Source organism: Humulus lupulus, chromosome 8, assembly GCF_963169125.1.
Source record: "Humulus lupulus chromosome 8, drHumLupu1.1, whole genome shotgun sequence".
Taxonomy (NCBI): domain Eukaryota; kingdom Viridiplantae; phylum Streptophyta; class Magnoliopsida; order Rosales; family Cannabaceae; genus Humulus; species Humulus lupulus.
In genome coordinates, this window is record NC_084800.1 from 116,806,644 (window position 1) to 116,825,185 (window position 18,542).

Consider the following 18,542-nt stretch of genomic DNA (forward strand, 5'->3'; position numbering starts at 1 on the left):
TTAGTAGCAATTAACTATATTTTGCTACTAAATTGTGGTAGCACAATAGTTTAGTTGCAAATTCTAATCAAAGAATACCAAACATTATTGCTACTAAGTATTTTGGTAGCAATTTATATTATCAGCTACCAATATTTTTTGTAGCTAAAATTATTTCATTTTTGGTGTCATATAAATTTATTTAGCTACCAAGCTTTCGGTGGCAAATTTAAATTACTTATTGCTACTAAGCTATGTGAGATTTTGCTACCAAATATTTTGTAGCAAATCAAATATTTAGCTACAAATTCTTTTGCTACTAACATATCAATATTGGTGGTAGCTAAAAACCTAAAAATACATATAAAAAAAATTAAATTAATTAGTACATAAAAACATTTCAATATATAAAAGAATAAAGAAAAACACTAATAAATGCTCAGTTTTTTTTTTATTAATTAGTTCTCAGCCAATATTTATATATACAATTATACTAATATATTTTTATTCGTCAAATAAACTTGTTTTGATATATAAGAGCATATTTCGTTTTTATTTTGTTATATCATTTTATTTAATGCTGCCATGTGTCACACCACTTCTCAAAGCAGTGGGATATAACTTCTCCCACTTCGCACATTTACTCTTTTAAAATGTTTTATTTATTATTAGTAAATGATAATTTAGTGGCTATTTAATCTAAAACCGCACATCATTGTTTGTCTTCGTCCCAAATTTTGTGTTCAGATCAAAGTAAATGTTATTGTCATCCAAAGTAGAAGTTGCTTTGTTAATCTCTTTTGTTGTTCGATGGAATCATATTTATATCATCACACTTTCAAAAATGGGCTAACTCTCAAGTCAGTTTATAGATTTTTTCCTTATACATATATGTTAATTACTTTAGTATATAAATGACTAATATATATCTATATGTTCAAATGGAATATATGAAGAGAAGAATTTGCCGGGTGAGGACATATTTGTGTGCAATGTGAATTCAAAAGTGATGGCTCACAATGTGCTACTTCAGTGAAGCTTGCAACAAGTTCCCCGAATAATGCAAGACAAGCTTCGGCAATCCCCAATCTAGATAATTGGACTCAACTTTTGGCATATGTATACAAAAGATTAGAGATTAGAATATATGGTCAACTAACATTTTTGTAGATTGAGTTGAGTATTACTAAATTATATGTACATGTTCGTAAATATATAATTCTACAAAAAATATTTTTGATATGCTTTTAATGTTCTTTTATTTTTAATATTACAATAATAAAATAATTATAAATGATAAATTAGGGAAATAAAAAAATAAATAATTTATAATAATTTTATTTGATTTTAAATTAAATTATTTATTTGCTACTAATTTGAACGTATTTTGCTACCAAATTGTGGTAGCAAAATAATTTTATCATTCCCAAAAAATAATTATTTTGCTACTAGAAATCATATTTTTTGTTACCAAAAAATTAGTAGCAAATAGAGAATTTTAGCTACTAAAATTTTTGGTAGCAAAAAACTTTTAGCGACGGAGAATCAGCTACGGACTAGCTACCAAAAATTTTTGGTAGCAAAACATGTATTAGCTACCAAAAAGACATTATTTGCTACCAAATATTTACTAGCTAAAACAATGCTTCTTTGTAGTGTTATTCTCTGACTACTCACGTACTTTGTTCGTTTCCAAGTTCGACCATAAGTGGTTAAATACTATCATTGATCGCATAACGTTTTTTTTGCACTGTTAAAAAAAAATTAAGCTCTTTAAACCACGCTTCCCTCCAAACCGTTTGCTCCCTTTACGTTATTGTAACTTGACTAGTGAAATATCTAAAGTAGAGTTTATTTTTTATACATGTTTTTTTATCTCTATTAATCAAATAATATTTGAAAAGATTTTACTTAGAAGCATAGTTAGAAGGTGAGACAGGAATTTGGCACAAGTGATTTTACTGCTTAGATTGTTGAAATTCTCATAAACAAATATTATATTAGGTATATGTTGAAAACCACATCACCTGAAAAATATAATGACTTTATTATTACAAAATTAATTACACCAAAATTTAAATATAATAATTGACAATAACACATTCTAAATACATACTTATTTTAGAACACTCACTCTCACACTTTTTTTTAGATATATTTATATTACTCACTTAAACTCATACTTTTGGAACATTCTTTAAATACACTTTGCTACAAATTTATACATACTAGACCCAATGTCCCTATTTATAGTATTCTAAAGTTGGTTCTATTAACCGATTATACTATTCTAGAAAGTTCTAGCATATTGTGTTACTACAAAACTCTTGAAGAAACTATTGGTTCATGATTGAAAAACTATAATTTCAAAAATTGTGATCCTAAAATGAAAATCTGAAATTTGTGACTCAAAACATGTTTATGAAAATGTGATTAGTTTACTTTCTATAAACTATTTTTTTAATTTTAAAAAACTGAATTTGTGATTGGTAGAAAATTTAAAAATATAACAGTATCAGAATATGTGATTGGTTCGGCTAAATCTCAATACTATATATCAAACTAAAATTTAAAATTAAGACATCCATTAATTATATATATATATAAGTTACATTTTTTAAAGTTTTATAAACAAGATGTTAGAACTTAGCAACACAATCAACTACAAGTCCTAGTGCAAATACCATTATACCATATAACAAACTCAATAAAATTAAGGGTAAATACATATTTGGTACACTGTGTGTTTTATCGAAATACATACTTGGTACCCTATGTTTTCAATAATACTCATCTGGTATCCTGTAATTTGAAATCGTTCATATTTGGTACCCTGAACATAAATTTTATCATTAAAATTTTATCAATATGACAAAATTGTCTTCAATTATATGAGTTTCAAATTAAAATTTAACTACTTAATTGCATATAATTTATGACATTTTGGTCAAATTGATAAAATTTTATTATTCAAATTTGAGTATACGGTACCAAATATGTACAATTTCAGATTACAGGGTACCAGGTGAGCATTATTGAAAATACAGGATACCAAGTCTGTATTTCGATAAAACACATGGTACCAAATTATTATATTCCCTAAAATTAATATAAAACACCAGACATCAAAATCACATATTAATATATTACAAATTACAAAACTAGTAAAATTTGTATACAAATAATCCTATGTTTACAAGTAAAAATTAAATACAATAAAACAAGTATATAATTAAAGCTAGATTGTCTCTGCATTTTTTTCAAGATGTCTTTCATCCCTTATAGCTTTACATTGTCTTTAGCTTGCCCACTGCCAGCAACAACACTAGACATCCTGTAATATTACAAGTTTAATAAACCAAGTAAATAAATTTCATAGCTCACAACATTCACAAATCTATTGGGAAGAAAGACAAGCTTAGCATGTTGAAGAAAAGATAATGTAAATATTATAATGAATCTTCATCATTCAAAATTTTAAGCCACGGTCTACTATTTGACTATGATTAGAGTTGTGCTCTATATCCTAGAGTTTTTGAGGTTCTTCTAATTCAACCAAAACAAAAACACAAGTTTCAAAATGTGACAACCGGACTTGCTACTTTCCTCCTCTGCAAGTGTTGCAAGTGTCAAGTCATTCAATCCAACAAGTACATAGCTAACTTATTTTCATTGAAATAGTGGTGAAAAGAAAAAGGATTACATCTCAAATAAATGCACCTGCAATAAACTAACTTCACTTACCTGCAACTCTGATATTTTCTTCAAGTGGTATTAAAATCAACTATGCACACAACAACACACAAATGCATATATTTATATATACAAACACATTACAACAGATGAAATACAATTATGAAAGCATGCATAACACAACAGGAAGAAAAATCTCAATTTTGTTTCCTACGCAATATATATATATAATAGTTTAAATCAAAATGGTTAATGATACCAAATGCTATCTTAGAAATTGGAAGTTGGAAGTGGAGGAATGAATTGTGTAGAATTAATGCTTGACAGAGTATCACTTACCTCCACTCCAGTTCTTTCACGTATAACAACTAACACAACGGGAGTTGAGAGTAGACCATTTTGATCAACCCTTGTGCACCTTACTCAATTGGATGTTGCCATCTTAGTTATAATCTGTCAATGGAAAAAATTAAATAAAATTTTAGATTTTATTACATCACACAAGAGATACCAGCAATGATAAATAATAATAATAAAACACAACCACACCATCTCTTAGTTAAGCATATAATTTTACAAAAGCAAAACTAGAAATCATAATTTCAGGATGTTAAAATGCAGGGTATACGCTTACTTAAAAATGTTTCCCTTTTTTTATAAGTTTATAACATAGGCATTGAGATACTTATTCTTATCAAGCAATACTAAATCATTGGACATATTTATTAATCTAGTGTACTAAATTCTCATTTCTTACAAAGAGTCCACCCATCCATTTTTTTTACAGTGATATAAATAACATCCTTTCTGTGGAGAAAGGGAAAGATCAACTAAACTTTAATCATTTCAATTGCATTTAGAAACATCTTGAACTTGAACATAATTACCTGAATAGCATCATCTGAGTAATACCGGCGGCCATCACCAGATACAACAAAAGTGACCTATTCAAAGAGCATAAATCAGTTGACATTTAAAATTGATAGAACAAAGTGAAGTTTGTTTTGTCTTCTATATTTAATTTAGAAAACAACTTCAATTGCATAATGGATAAGACCTTCTGAAAGATAAAAAATTGTGCTTCTATTATGTGTATCCCTGATACCTCAACTACTAGGTCCATTTTGATGTCAATAAAATACAAACTTTGTCATTTGTTGGTATCGATGTAAAAGTTTCACAATGCATAAAAAAGCTACTAAAAAGACCCAAAACCAAAGAACAAAATCTGCAAGCAAAAGTGCACTTATAACAATTTGCAGAACAAAAACACATAAATAAAATGACCAAAGAAGTTCATTAAAATTCTACCAAGTTGATTAAGATATACAACACAATAATATAAGTTGTACCACTAGCCAATTAAAGGGGAGTTAAACAGAGGGCAAAAATTCACAATGTTACAACACACATTATGTAGTATTACCCAAAATAATGTCTCTCCACCCAACATGAAAGCACCAACAGTTGTTACATTATTAGGTTAATCAATTTATTTTTTGAAACTTGAAATTTTAAAAAAATCTACTACCCAGAGGTATTCACACCTTTGTTGTTAAAACAAGTTAGTTAATAGAAATAATGGAATGAAAATTAAAGTCAATGTCCATCAATAAACAATGGTGTGGAAAAAAATCAAGGGCAAGATGTACCTGCATCAAGAAGATTTTTGGGAAGAACAAGAGTACAATAAAGATGAAGAACCATGAGGTGGAGGGGTCTTCATTGGCGTGGCTTGTGGTAGAGGCAGTGAAGAAGGAAGTTGGGCGGCGGTCATGGCTGAAAAAGAGAGAAGGTGAGGGAGAGAAGAGAGAGTTATCGGGGGAGATGAGAGAAAAAGACATTATTATTATTATTTGGATTTTACAAGCATAGGATTTGGGTTAGGAATTAGGAATTTGAGAAAACGTTATTTTGGCATTTTTAGTTTTGCAAGCAAAAATTAGAATTAGAATTTGAATTTGAATTTTGTTTTTAAAAATAATCAACCAATCAAGAATTATTGTGAGTTCCACATTATTTGAGTTTTACAAAACATAAAATCAATCTGGAATGGATACCAATCAGACCCTATAAAACTTGACCATTTTCTAAACATTTTGTATCAACTAATATTGTAATGGGCTTAGCCCAAAATGCTAGAAAAATCTAGGGCTTGATTGGTTTGAAATCCAAATTCAATTTTATAAATTTGAAATCTGAAAATATGCGGGGCCCACCAAAATATATGATTGGTTAAGTGTTTTAAAAAATTATTTTCAAATCTGAATTATAAAATTAACACAAAAACTGAAAACGCAAATATATCGTTTTCTCAAAATCCTAATTCTAAAACCTAAATACCAAGCACGATAGATTTTTGATTCGACTGCCTCCTCCCTCACATATCCAATCTTTCTCTCCTCTTCTTCACCTTTGTCTCTTTGCACTGGCAAATTTGCAGAGTCTCAACTCGCCAAAGCTGTCGCTTACTTGAGTTGCACCATCGTTGAAGAAGGCGGAGACTTGGTTCATAAATATAAGGTGAGACAAGTTCTTTTTGTTCTGGATTATCTTAATCATAGTTGTAAAATTTATTTGATTTATCAAAATACCCATTTGTTTTTTCAGTTGAACTTATGGTTTATACCTTTGATTTTGGATTTATTAATGTAACTGGTGATTGTAAGTCATATGGGTGATGTAATTTTGATGCTAACTACCATAGAAAGACTTTTGATTTCAATAGCTGAAGCCAGTGAATGAGAGAAACGGTGAGACTTGTTCTCTCCAAAAAAAAATTCATTTTCATCTGATATATTTACACATCATATATATATAAATGAAATGACTTCTCTTCTTTCTCATAGTTTCTAGAAAAATTAGAAAAATTGCAAAAGAAGAAAAGAAGACTTTTTTGAAATGATTCAGCATATATAGATGCATATATATATATATATATATATTATACATATATTTTTGTTGTATGTGGTGTTAGAGTTGAAGTGAGGTGAGGGTATGATGCTATCTAAGATCTTGAAATGAAGTTATTTGTATGTGTCTTATGGGAAAATTGCAGAAATTTGGTGCTAAAGTTTTATTATTCTGAGGTTTTTGAGCTGAAGTTTCTGTGTTATGTTTGATAAGCTATTTAAGACAGACTTTTGTGCTGAAGTTTTATTATTCTGGGGTTTCGTTAGTTGGGAAAAGAATTCTGGGAAACTCATATATATTTGTATGTATGTATGGGTCATATACTTATCATATATGAATTATTTAATTGGGATAGTTTCTTGTCTTTTTTATTTTGTTTTCATTAAGCTTTAATGGTGCTAAATCCATTGTAAGAATCATATAAGTAGCTTATGATTAGAGTAAATAGAAAAAAATTAAGAAATTCTTTGAAGGCTTATCTAGTTGGTATAGGCAAAATTGATTGACTTAGTTGTTAATTAGAAGTTCATATGGGGTTAATGTTTTACCTGGTTGGAAGGTTTTATTGTGTTATGAATTTATTGTATTCTGCCTTTATTTTAGCCTTTTGTAAAAATAAAGCTATGAAAATTTTCATCTAGAAGTTTGTAATAAAATCAACAACTCACCTCATATATGAAGATCAATTTGATTAAACTATGTAATATTTTGGTGTTGTTGAATTTCTGTTATTATGTTGATTTGGTAATTATATGCATATATACAAATAACATATATTGTGAGCATCATTTACAATAAAATGCATTGGTTTTATTGAACTTTATAATGATTGTTAAATAGCATTGTTGAATGATCACTGCTTATTGATTGATAAACAGTATTGTCTTTTAGTATTTACTATGATTGATAAAGTGTATTTACAAATGCTTATTAATTGTTCTAAGTTTAATATATGCAAGATGCATGATAATTATTTTTTTGAATACATGCTTCTTATTGATATGAATACATGCTTCTTATTCTGTAAGTGATGCTTTTATAGGGTCAGAAGTTGATTGTTAGTGTGTTAATAATTGTGAGTGCTTGGAGTTAGTGATTGGAGTCTTACTTATGGATGAATACCCCATTCTTCAAGTGAGTTGGCTTCTAGTAATGGTTATGGATATGTATGCTAATACTTTTCAGTATATTTGTTTTTTATTTTTTTTTTGTAGGCTTTTGATTTATTGATTGTGAGCTAACTCAACTCTTGGACTTGTATTAGTTTGTGCCTAGATTTTGATTGCAACACAAAGAAAATCTTATTTGCATAATTATTTCTTTATTAAATATTTATGGTAAAATTGACTTTTTCAATGGTTGTATATTGTAATGTAAAGAACAAGCTTAGTAGTGAACCATTATAGTCCCTTTGTTCTCAATATGCAATATATGATGTGAGCTCTTTTTCTCCTTCTCTCTACTTTCTTTACATCTTGGAATTCTTTGATTTGAATGTTTGATTTTGAAAACTTGGGAATAAATTTATAATAAGCATTATTTATGAAGACATAGATTTTGATAGTTAAAATTATGATTAGATGGATGCGAACAATGTAGACATTGACGATCATGCTTCTTGGCCTGAGGCTATTGAATCACATTATATTGGTCTTTTGTATGAAGAGGCTAAAAAAGGATTACAAACAACAACATTGGACAAAAAATGATGGCTAAAAATAGAAAATGACATATTTAATTCTTTTGGAAATAGATATAAAATGCCTCAATTGAAATCCAAATTCAATCGGTTGAGAAATGCACATCGAGAATTTTCTCATCTTTTGGAACAAACTGGTATGGGGTGAGATCCTCAAACAAATACTGTTACAGCAAGTGATGAAGTATGGGACACTTATCTAAAGGTAATAGACTTATACTATACTTGTGTTGTTGATTACTTGATTATTCTAAATTCCTATAAGAGTGTAAGCTGCAGGAGGTAAATATGTTCGTCTCTTATCTGGTTTTGGAGTCAATTCATCCCTTATACCCATTGCAACCAAGTCTTGTCTAGCCTTAATTCCATCCTTAGTTTTTCCAGGAATATTCAACAAAGTGCCAATTAAACTATCACATACATTTTTCTCTATGTGCATAACATCTAAATTATGACGTATAAGTAAGAAAGGCCAATATTCAAGTTCAAAGAAAACAGATTTCTTTTTATAACACCCTTTTGGCTCTTCCACAACCTTGGCCTTGCGACTACGTTTCATCTTTGTAGGTGTACGAACTTTGGGCTTCCCTAACTTGAACACAATTTTAGACATCTTCTCAAGTACTTGGATCCCATTCAATGGCTCAGGAGCCTCTTCAAACTCTTGTTTACCATTGAATGCCTTCTTCCAAGTCTGAAGTTTATGCGTATTAGGCAAGAACTTCCTATGTCCCATATAACATATTTTCCGAGAGTGTTTCAAGTATTCAGAACATGTTTTTTCTTGACAAACGGGGCAAGCTTTATATCCTTTCACACTAAACCCAGATAAATTTCCATAAGCAGGAAAGTCATTAATTGTCCACAATAAGACCGCTCTAAGATTAAATTCTTCCTGCCTATATGCATCATAAACCTTAACCCCTTCATCCCACAAAGTTTTCAAGTCATCTATAAGAGGAGCTAGATAGACGTCAATATCATTACCAGGTTGTTTAGGTCCTGATATCAACAAGGTCAAAATTGTAAACTTTCTCTTCATACACAACCATGGGGGTAGATTGTAAATAACAAGCATAACAGGCCAACAACTATACTTACTGCTAAGGGATGCGTGTGGATTAAACCCATCAGTCGAAAGACCTAGACGAATATTACGAGATTCATTTCCAAAAGAAGGCCACTTCAAATCAACTCTCTTCCAAGCAAGGGTGTCAGCTGGATGTCTTAATTTACCATCCTTTATTCTTTCATTAGCATGCCACGACAAACTTTTAGCATGTTCGGCATTTCTAAACAATCGGATGAAACGAGGAATTGGCGGAAGGTACCACAAAACTTTGGCAGGTACTCCTTCCTTGACATCGTCACCATTTCTTTTCATTTGCCATCGTGACTCACCACAAGTAGGACACGATTTTGCGTCTGCAAAACTATTTCGATACAATATGCAATCATTAGGACATGCATGAATTTTTTCGTACTGCATGCCTAATGAGCATAATGTCTTCTTTGCCTCATAAAATGAAATTGGAATTTCATTAACTTCAGGCAATAACTCCTTCAAGAAACCAAATAACTCAGTAATGCTTTTATCACTCCAGCCATGTTTAGCTTTTAGATTGTACAACCTAAGCAGCGCAGATAATTTTGTAAATCTTGTACAACCAGGGTAAATTGGTTTCTCAGCATCATTAAGGAGTGTCTCAAACTTATTTGGGTCTACTCCTGATCCATAATGTGCGTCGTCAATCATTTCATCTAATGGATCCCAGTTCTCCTCCAATATATTCCTCCTCACTCCTTTTGGTCTACTTGGCAGAGTTGGAGCAATCGGAGCTATCTCCCCATGGTAATACCAAATTGTGTAACTCTTGTCGATCCCATTGAAATATAAGTGTTCTTTAATCTTTTTAAGATCCATCTTTTTAACATTTCCACACTTAAGACATGGACAATAAGTAAAATTTGGGTCTTTCACATTTTCTGAACAAAACCTTAAGAACAAATCGACCCCGTTCCTAAATTCCGCAGATAACCTATTCGCTGACATCCATTGTTTATCCATATATTCTCCTATGTCTATGGAAAAGAAAAGAAACAACACTAAATAAGCACGTGATAAAGTTGTATGTCTATATAAAACTAATTTTTTATTATCCTAGATAAAATCGAGCAGCATTTCCCCTATAATAGTGACCTAACCATCTGCATGTGAATATCAAAACAAACAATTCAAACAACATACAATAAGTTTCTTCCTTATAGAATGTCTATATAAAACTAATTGTTTATTATCCTAGATAAAATCGGGCAGCATTTCCCCTATAATAGTGACCTAACCATCTGCATGTGAATAGCAAAACAAACAATTCAAACAACACACAATAAGTTTATTCCTTATAGCTCCGCAGCACACAGTAAAATTTATCAGAACCTACTTCACTAATACACACAAGTTCTCAACCTTCCGTTATCACCGCAGCACACAATTTTAATCTCAGAACCTACTTCACTATGGATGAATATTTAAGATATTCAAACTCCTCTAACATTTGTTTAATAATATTAAAAGTAGAAGTAAGAGAATATATATGTACCTCTTGCAATCTTTAATCCAAAAGCTAGCAAAGTTACTTCACTTAGTAATCAAATTCGCTATTAAATCCACAAACCAATAAAATTAAATTAATAAATAATAAATAAAACATCACTAAATATCTAGCAATATATAACGTATTATTGTAATTTTAGAAACTTAATTACCTCAAATGTGTGATTGATATTGGAATTTTGATGCAAAATACTCTCTAAAATCTCACCACAAAAATCATAACCTATGAAATTAAATTAATTAATATGTTAAACATTACTAAACAAATATCACTAAATATCTAATAATAGTAAATGATATTGGTAAACAAATAAAAAAAATCTCAATGTGCCGCTAATTATAACCTCAACAAAAAATCAATATAAAATTTCATAACCTAAAAACTTAATAATAAACAAAAACATAAAAATTTTAATATATTTCTATTTTATAAATTATTTAAAAAATTTATTTTAACATAACTATATATATAACAAAATAGTTACAATTTAAAAAAAAATTCAAATATACAAAAATATATCTAAATTTCGAAATAAAAATTGATAAAAATTTAAAAAAATCATGAACATATATACTCTAATGAAATATATACAATGTGATAGGTTAAATTAAAAAAAAAAACTATAAAATCATAAATCCCTAAAAATTTCCATTGAAAAACCACAAAAACATACAATGTATATAAAAAAATGCATAAAAATGTAAAACTAACACAAAATCATGTATATTACTCATCCTAATGCAAAACCTATGATTTATTTGTAAAATAATTAACTAAAAATCAAGAAAATAAAAAAAAAACTTACCTTAAAACCCTAAAAACGCAGCCCCAAATCGCCCAATTCTTCTCTGGTTTGTGCTCTCGGGTTCGTGTGAGGAAGAAGAAGGCTGATTTGGTAGTGATTTATAAGAGGAGACATCCAACGTCTCCCACTGGGAGACGTGGGACACGTGGCACGTCTCCCAGTGGGAGACGTTGGATGTACCCATAAATCACTACCAGCCTATTTCCAACGTCTTCCACTATTTTTAATGTCTTCCAATTGTAACCATTAATATGCACTTTCAATGTCTTACACCATTAGCCATTTAAAATCCCTTCTAATTTTTAATGTCTTACACCAATGGTGTAAGACATTGTAGGGAGTCATTGAAAGTAGAATTTGTTGTAGTGCTAATAAATTTATAATAAGCATTATTTATGAAGACATAGATTTTGATAGTTAAAATTATGATTAGATGGATGCGAACAATGTAGACATTGACGATCATGCTTCTTGGCCTGAGGCTATTGAATCACATTATATTGGTCTTTTGTATGAAGAGGCTAAAAAAGGATTACAAACAACAACATTGGACAAAAAATGATGGCTAAAAATAGAAAATGACATATTTAATTCTTTTGGAAATAGATATAAAATGCCTCAATTGAAATCCAAATTCAATCGGTTGAGAAATGCACATCGAGAATTTTCTCATCTTTTGGAACAAACTGGTATGGGGTGAGATCCTCAAACAAATACTGTTACAGCAAGTGATGAAGTATGGGACACTTATCTAAAGGTAATAGACTTATACTATACTTGTGTTGTTGATTACTTGATTATTCTAAATTCCTATTATGTAGTAATGTTGTGTGTTTTTGGATTTTTGTAGAAATATCCAAATGCCAAGAGATTTCGAAAAAAAGGATTGCAACATTATGAGATGCTTGGAGAAATATTCAATAATACAACAGCCACTGGTGGTATGAGTTATGCCTCCACTCAACTTCCGCCTTCTTCAGTTGAGGAACGCCAACAAGAGCGTCATTTTGTTGGCACTGGAGCACATGTTGATATTGATTTTGAATTTGATGGTGATAATTATGGAGAGGAAGAAGAAGTTACTGGTGTACGTCGTCGAGCTACTTCTGCTCCACCAGATGCACCAAAACCAAAAGAGAAAAAGAACAAAGGGGCTAGTTCTGCCTTCGACCAAGTGATGGGAGAACTTGCAAAAAGTATTTCTGCTAAGACTGAGGCATCATTAACACGGAGTGAGACTATGCGTAAGTATTATGAATCGAGAGAAAAAAGAATTAGCGAGGAAACCAGCAAAGTCACTAATTCTTACAATGTGGAAGATTGTCAAAGCATTCTTGATGGTATTCCAGATCTGGATAACAAAATATACCTCAAAGCGTTGCATGAGTTTGTAGCAACCCCAGAATGGCGCGGAATATTCATGAGAATGAATGAGGAGCGTCGACGTGCTTATCTTGATTCATTGTTGGAGTGATTGATTTAATATTGTTTATTTATTATGACTTTGTCTGTTATGAACTACCAAACCATGAAGTTTACATTTTCTTAGATAATGTGTAATGAAGTTGACTTGGTGTTTATTGTCGTGATTGAACTTTTATTATTGTCATAATTAGGTACCTAAGATGGATGATTCGGATGAGGAGTTTGAAATATTATTTGGTGATACTTCGTCTTCATCAAGCGAGGAATTAATTGGTCAAGTTCTCATGGCTAATCGAATACATGAGATGCAAAAATCTCAACAGATTAGACGACCACTACGCACTTCAAATATGTCTGGACGTCAATATTTACTTGAGCTGCTAAATGGACATCCTGATAGATTGTTTTACACAATTAGAATGGACGTTAATACTTTTAGATCTTTATGTCGTCGATTAGTTGAAATGGAAGTCATAGAACATGACAAGGTAATTAGTGTTGAAGAAGCTGTTGTCATGTTTCTATGGATAGTAACACACAACCAACGAGTTAGGACTGTGGCCGAAAGATATCAACATTCGGTAGAAACTGTTTGTCGTCAGTTTGGCAGAGTGCTAGATGCATTGTGTTATTTAGGAAATGAAGTAATAAGGCCTCTTCACTTTAATACTGTGCAAGCAGAAATTCAAAATAATTCGAAGTATTTCCCATGGTTTAAGGTAAATTTTATTTATTAATTTTAATAAAAAATTTGTTATAATTCATATCAATTTAATTGAAGTTGGTAATGATATATCTCATTTGTTATTTAGGATTGTGTTGGAGCAATTGATGGTACTCATGTAAGTGCAGTTGCACCAGCTCTAAAACAACTTGCATATAGAGGAAGAAAAGTAGATGTAACACAAAATGTAATGGATGCATGCTCCTTTAATATGATGTTTACTTATGTCTACGCTGGATGGGAAGGAACAGCCAATGACTCTCGAGTGCTTCTTGATGCAATTAGAAAAGACGATAACTTTCCCATGCCACCACCAGGTCTTAAATTACACTTGTCTTGAAGCATTATAATTTTCTTTCACATTCCCTTGTTCATAATAAGTGATTTTAATATAGGTAAATACTATGTTGTTGATTCTGGCTATCCAAATATGCCTGGGTTTCTAGCACCATATCGTGGTGAACGTTATCACTTGCGTAACTTTAGAGGAAGAGGGAACCATCCTAGAGGTGCGATGAAGTTATTCAATTATAGGCACTCATCATTGCGCAATGTGATTGAACGCTGTTTTGGACTTCTTAAAGCCAGGTTTCCCATTTTGAAGTCAATGCCTCCATACTTGCTTGGAAATCAACGTCGAATACCAATAGCATGTTGCGCTATCCACAACTGGATCAAAATGCATTCTATTAATGATAGAATGTTTGAACAATATTCAGTTGATGCTACACCTGTTAAAGATATTGAAGGAACTGAAAGCCAATCTAATACAACAATAGAAAACCAACAAGAAGGAGATGAAGCAGGAATTTTTGAGGCACCACAGATTAATTTCAGTCAAGCTTATATGGCTCAGATGGAAAATATTAGAGATGACATTGCTGGACAAATGTGGCTTAGTTATAACAATAATATTTAGTTAATTAAAAATATGTAACTTTAATTTAGAAAAAAAAACCAAAATTAACGACAATGCAATATTGTTATGAATTTAATCAATGCACTATTATTAAATTTTAATTTATCAATATAATTAAATTTTACTTAATTAAAATTGTAGATAAATTAAAATTTAATATTATACAACCTATGTATATAAAATATAAAAATAAAAATAATATTCAGATTCAGCTGAACCAATCACGTTTTCAGTTTCTATTATATTTTCAAATTTAATACCAATCACAGATTCAGTTTTTTAAAACTCAAAAACAGTTTCCTGACATTGAACCAATCACATTTTCAGAAACATGTTTTTAGTCACTAAATTCAGATTTTCATTTTAGAATCTCACTTTTCAAAAATACAGTTTTCTAATCACGAACCAATCTGACCCCTAGCTATTATATTATCTCTAGGAAATTCTAGAAAGTTATAGAGTCGGTGATGATTCTTATATATTGTCCACGTTTCAGAGACTGAGTTATGATTTATGCAAATAAAATGTACCAAATTTTTACTATAGCATATTTTTTTGAACCAATTAAATGCATTTAAAATTTAAGGTGAGAATCAATTATGCTTTAAAAAAATATGTTATATCACTCTTTGTAAAAAATTAGTACTATGTGCACATTACTAATATAGTATATCATAATTTTTCCAAACTCTATTGCCTATTATCGGGTAAGATAGAATCATATATACGTGCCTTGATACAGATATTGATTTTAAAATCTGTCAACTTGCGAAAAGATAGATGCCATACATGTATGTCAGTATCTTTATGGGTCCATCAATTCAATATATGAGAAGTATATAAACGCTTTTATCTATGGAGGGGTATTATTTTTGTTTATTCCGGCAGAGGTGTTTTTATTCTTGACACTGCACAAATTATAACCCATTTTTTTTAATGATAATATACGTGATAATTATAACATATATTCTATTAATTTTTAAAAAATTTAAAATAATTTTAAGGTGTTAATATCACAGTTTAAAACTATATTTTACATGCGTATAAAAAAATTCAGACACACATATAATTTATTATTTGAATTATGATTTCGACACTATAAATTATTCATAATCTTTTAAAAACTAGTAAAATGTCTACTATAACTATAATGTATACCGTCATATAAAAAAATTTAGGTTACATAGAGAAATTATAAAGTGATTTTATTTTTATGACGATGTATATTGTAGTTATAGCAGACATCTCATCATTTTTTGTAAAATTTTGAATAATTTAGAATACTAAAAATATAATTCAAACAGTCAATTGAATGCATGTTTTTTTTATATACCGTGCAATTAACCATTATGAATTTTAATTTTTGGCATTATAAATTATTTATAATTTTTTTTTAAAACTAGTGGGGGAAGTATAATATAAAAAGATTTAGGTTATAATTTTTTATAAATACAAAAACACATGAATAGCTAAACTGCTCCCTCCTAATATAGAATTTCTCAAAGAATATATATAGACTGGTGTTGTGTCCTACGACAATAATATCTACAGGTACAGTACGGTCAATCTTTACATGTGGGGGTGGCTACTAGCTAATATTCCATCTAACCAAAGGCAACTTTACTTGAGTTAATTATTATAAAAGTACAATATAAATTTATATATCTCTTCTATATAAATAAAAAGTATATTTATAGAATTTTTTGGTTTTAATAGTATTTATTTATTTTATTAATTTTAATAAAATATTTTTATATTTAAGAGAATATTCGTATAATTAATAGATTGTAAACATCACTTAAACTTAAATAAAATTAAATAAATAAATAATTAAACAAATTAAAATATGATATTTTAAAAATATTTTATAATAATAATTATTTAAAAATAATAAAACCATACATTTTATAACTTAAATAAAATTTAATTAAACTTAATATTATATTAAATATATAATATATAATATTTTTTTGTTACTGCTAAATTTAAAAATTAGAACAAACATAAATTTAAGCAAAAATAAATAAATAAAGCAATTAAAATATAATATTTTTTAAGATATTTTATAATAATTTAAATAATTAAATTATATTTATTTAAAAATAATAAAAGCATACGTATTATTTTTTTATCTTTTAAATTTATGTAATAGTTTGGTTTTTATCAAGTAATTGAAGTTTTTTTTCTTTATCAAATTCACCAAAAGATATTGCGAGATATATTAGAAATTAAAAATAATTGATGTATATATACTAGTGTATAAACTATGACTTTTTCTATTCTTATTTTATTTCTATTATTAATTTTTTAAAAGATATTATTGTATTTTACGTATATGCCATGTAAATATTTATATATATGCTGTACAACTAGAATTCATATATAGTGTTTAAATATCATATAAATAAAGATTATTAGTATAAATATTTTTATATATAATAGAAGTATAATCATTCTATTATATATATCTTTTTTATAAAACATATTAAATCAATTTTTATTAAAAATATATAAAATGTTTAGCACTTTAAAACAAACTTGCATTTGGAGAGACATATACTAGTGCGTATATATATAGACACAGACCTAGTCAGAGAGCTACGTGGCTAACTGGGATTGGAGTCTCATCAGTTTTTAATTAAAAAAATTATGCTTTTTTATTTAATAATAGACTATAAAATTTCAAAAAAAAAAAAAACAAAGAACTAGTACCAACTCTGCCTCTATATAAATCATTGTGAATCTCAAACTAATATATAATATTTACTCTTACTCTTTTACATCAACCGCCAAATCCCCTTCTACAATATATAAGTCTTCTCCTATATGGGTTTTAACTATAACAAAGATTATAATGAAGTTAATAACTGCCATTTGCATCCTCACGGCACTAGGGGTGTGACCCAGCCGTACGACGACACACAGTTGAAAGGCGTTTTGAAGCGCTATGATGCCAACGGAGACGGTCGCCTCAGCAAGGAAGAGCTCAGAAATGCGTTCAAAAGTTTCGGTTGTTTCGCTCCCCGATGGAGAGCCTATCGAGCCCGCCATCACTCTGATAAGAACCACGATGGCTTCATAGACGACAGTGAGCTAAACTACCTAATTCAATACGCTGTCAAACACGGTTTCGCTATTAAATAGTTGTGTTTGCTTAATTACTATATGCAGAGTAATTATTAGTTCTCACGTAATATGTGTAGAGTATATACGTCTGTAAATATGTAACAGCTTGAAATAAAGAGGAAAAACACGTACTACATGATGAGGGTATGTAATACTCTGCTTTCTAGTTAGATGGTAATACTATATATATATAAATATATATATGTTATTAACATATGTGGTGCGTATGGGCCAAGTTCATGTACTAGTGCTACGCCGACGTACTTGGTTTTGTATATCTTAAATGTAATATATGAAGTTTCGCTTTTGTTTTCAGTGTCAACTTACCGATTTATAAACAGTCGTCATTTATTCTACTATATATGTCTTTCTCTACGAAATAGATTTGAAACAGTTCCGAAGTTTAATTACCAATATATATATATATTCTTAAATTTTGCATTCTACAGTTTAACAGGGAACAACTATGCATATGTATGTGTATATATATATATAACTTAAAGAAATTAATCATAAATATAAAAAATATTAGAACAGACTATACTAGATTTGCTTAATATTTGCTTGATCATATATTCACAATAATCACCAGTTAAAGCAGTGAACAAGCTGTGCGATATTTAATTTGGTAATAAGACTGATTA

At 29.3% G+C, this 18,542-nt stretch overlaps 2 protein-coding genes across 2 annotated transcripts; both read left to right on the forward strand.

Annotated features, from left to right (window-relative positions):
- The first annotated feature begins 12,282 nt into the window (after positions 1–12,282).
- LOC133794035 (uncharacterized) lies at positions 12,283–13,486 on the forward strand. The gene is made up of 3 exons (XM_062231213.1): positions 12,283–12,461; positions 12,555–12,948; positions 13,321–13,486. Exons 2-3 carry the CDS (start codon positions 12,606–12,608, stop codon positions 13,326–13,328), a joined length of 351 nt encoding a protein of 116 aa, XP_062087197.1. The 5' UTR covers positions 12,283–12,461; positions 12,555–12,605; the 3' UTR covers positions 13,329–13,486.
- LOC133795981 (protein ALP1-like) lies at positions 13,330–14,772 on the forward strand. Its single transcript, XM_062233462.1, has 3 exons — positions 13,330–13,848; positions 13,942–14,170; positions 14,249–14,772. Exons 1-3 carry the CDS (start codon positions 13,330–13,332, stop codon positions 14,770–14,772), a joined length of 1,272 nt encoding a protein of 423 aa, XP_062089446.1.
- The last annotated feature ends 3,770 nt before the right edge of the window (positions 14,773–18,542 follow it).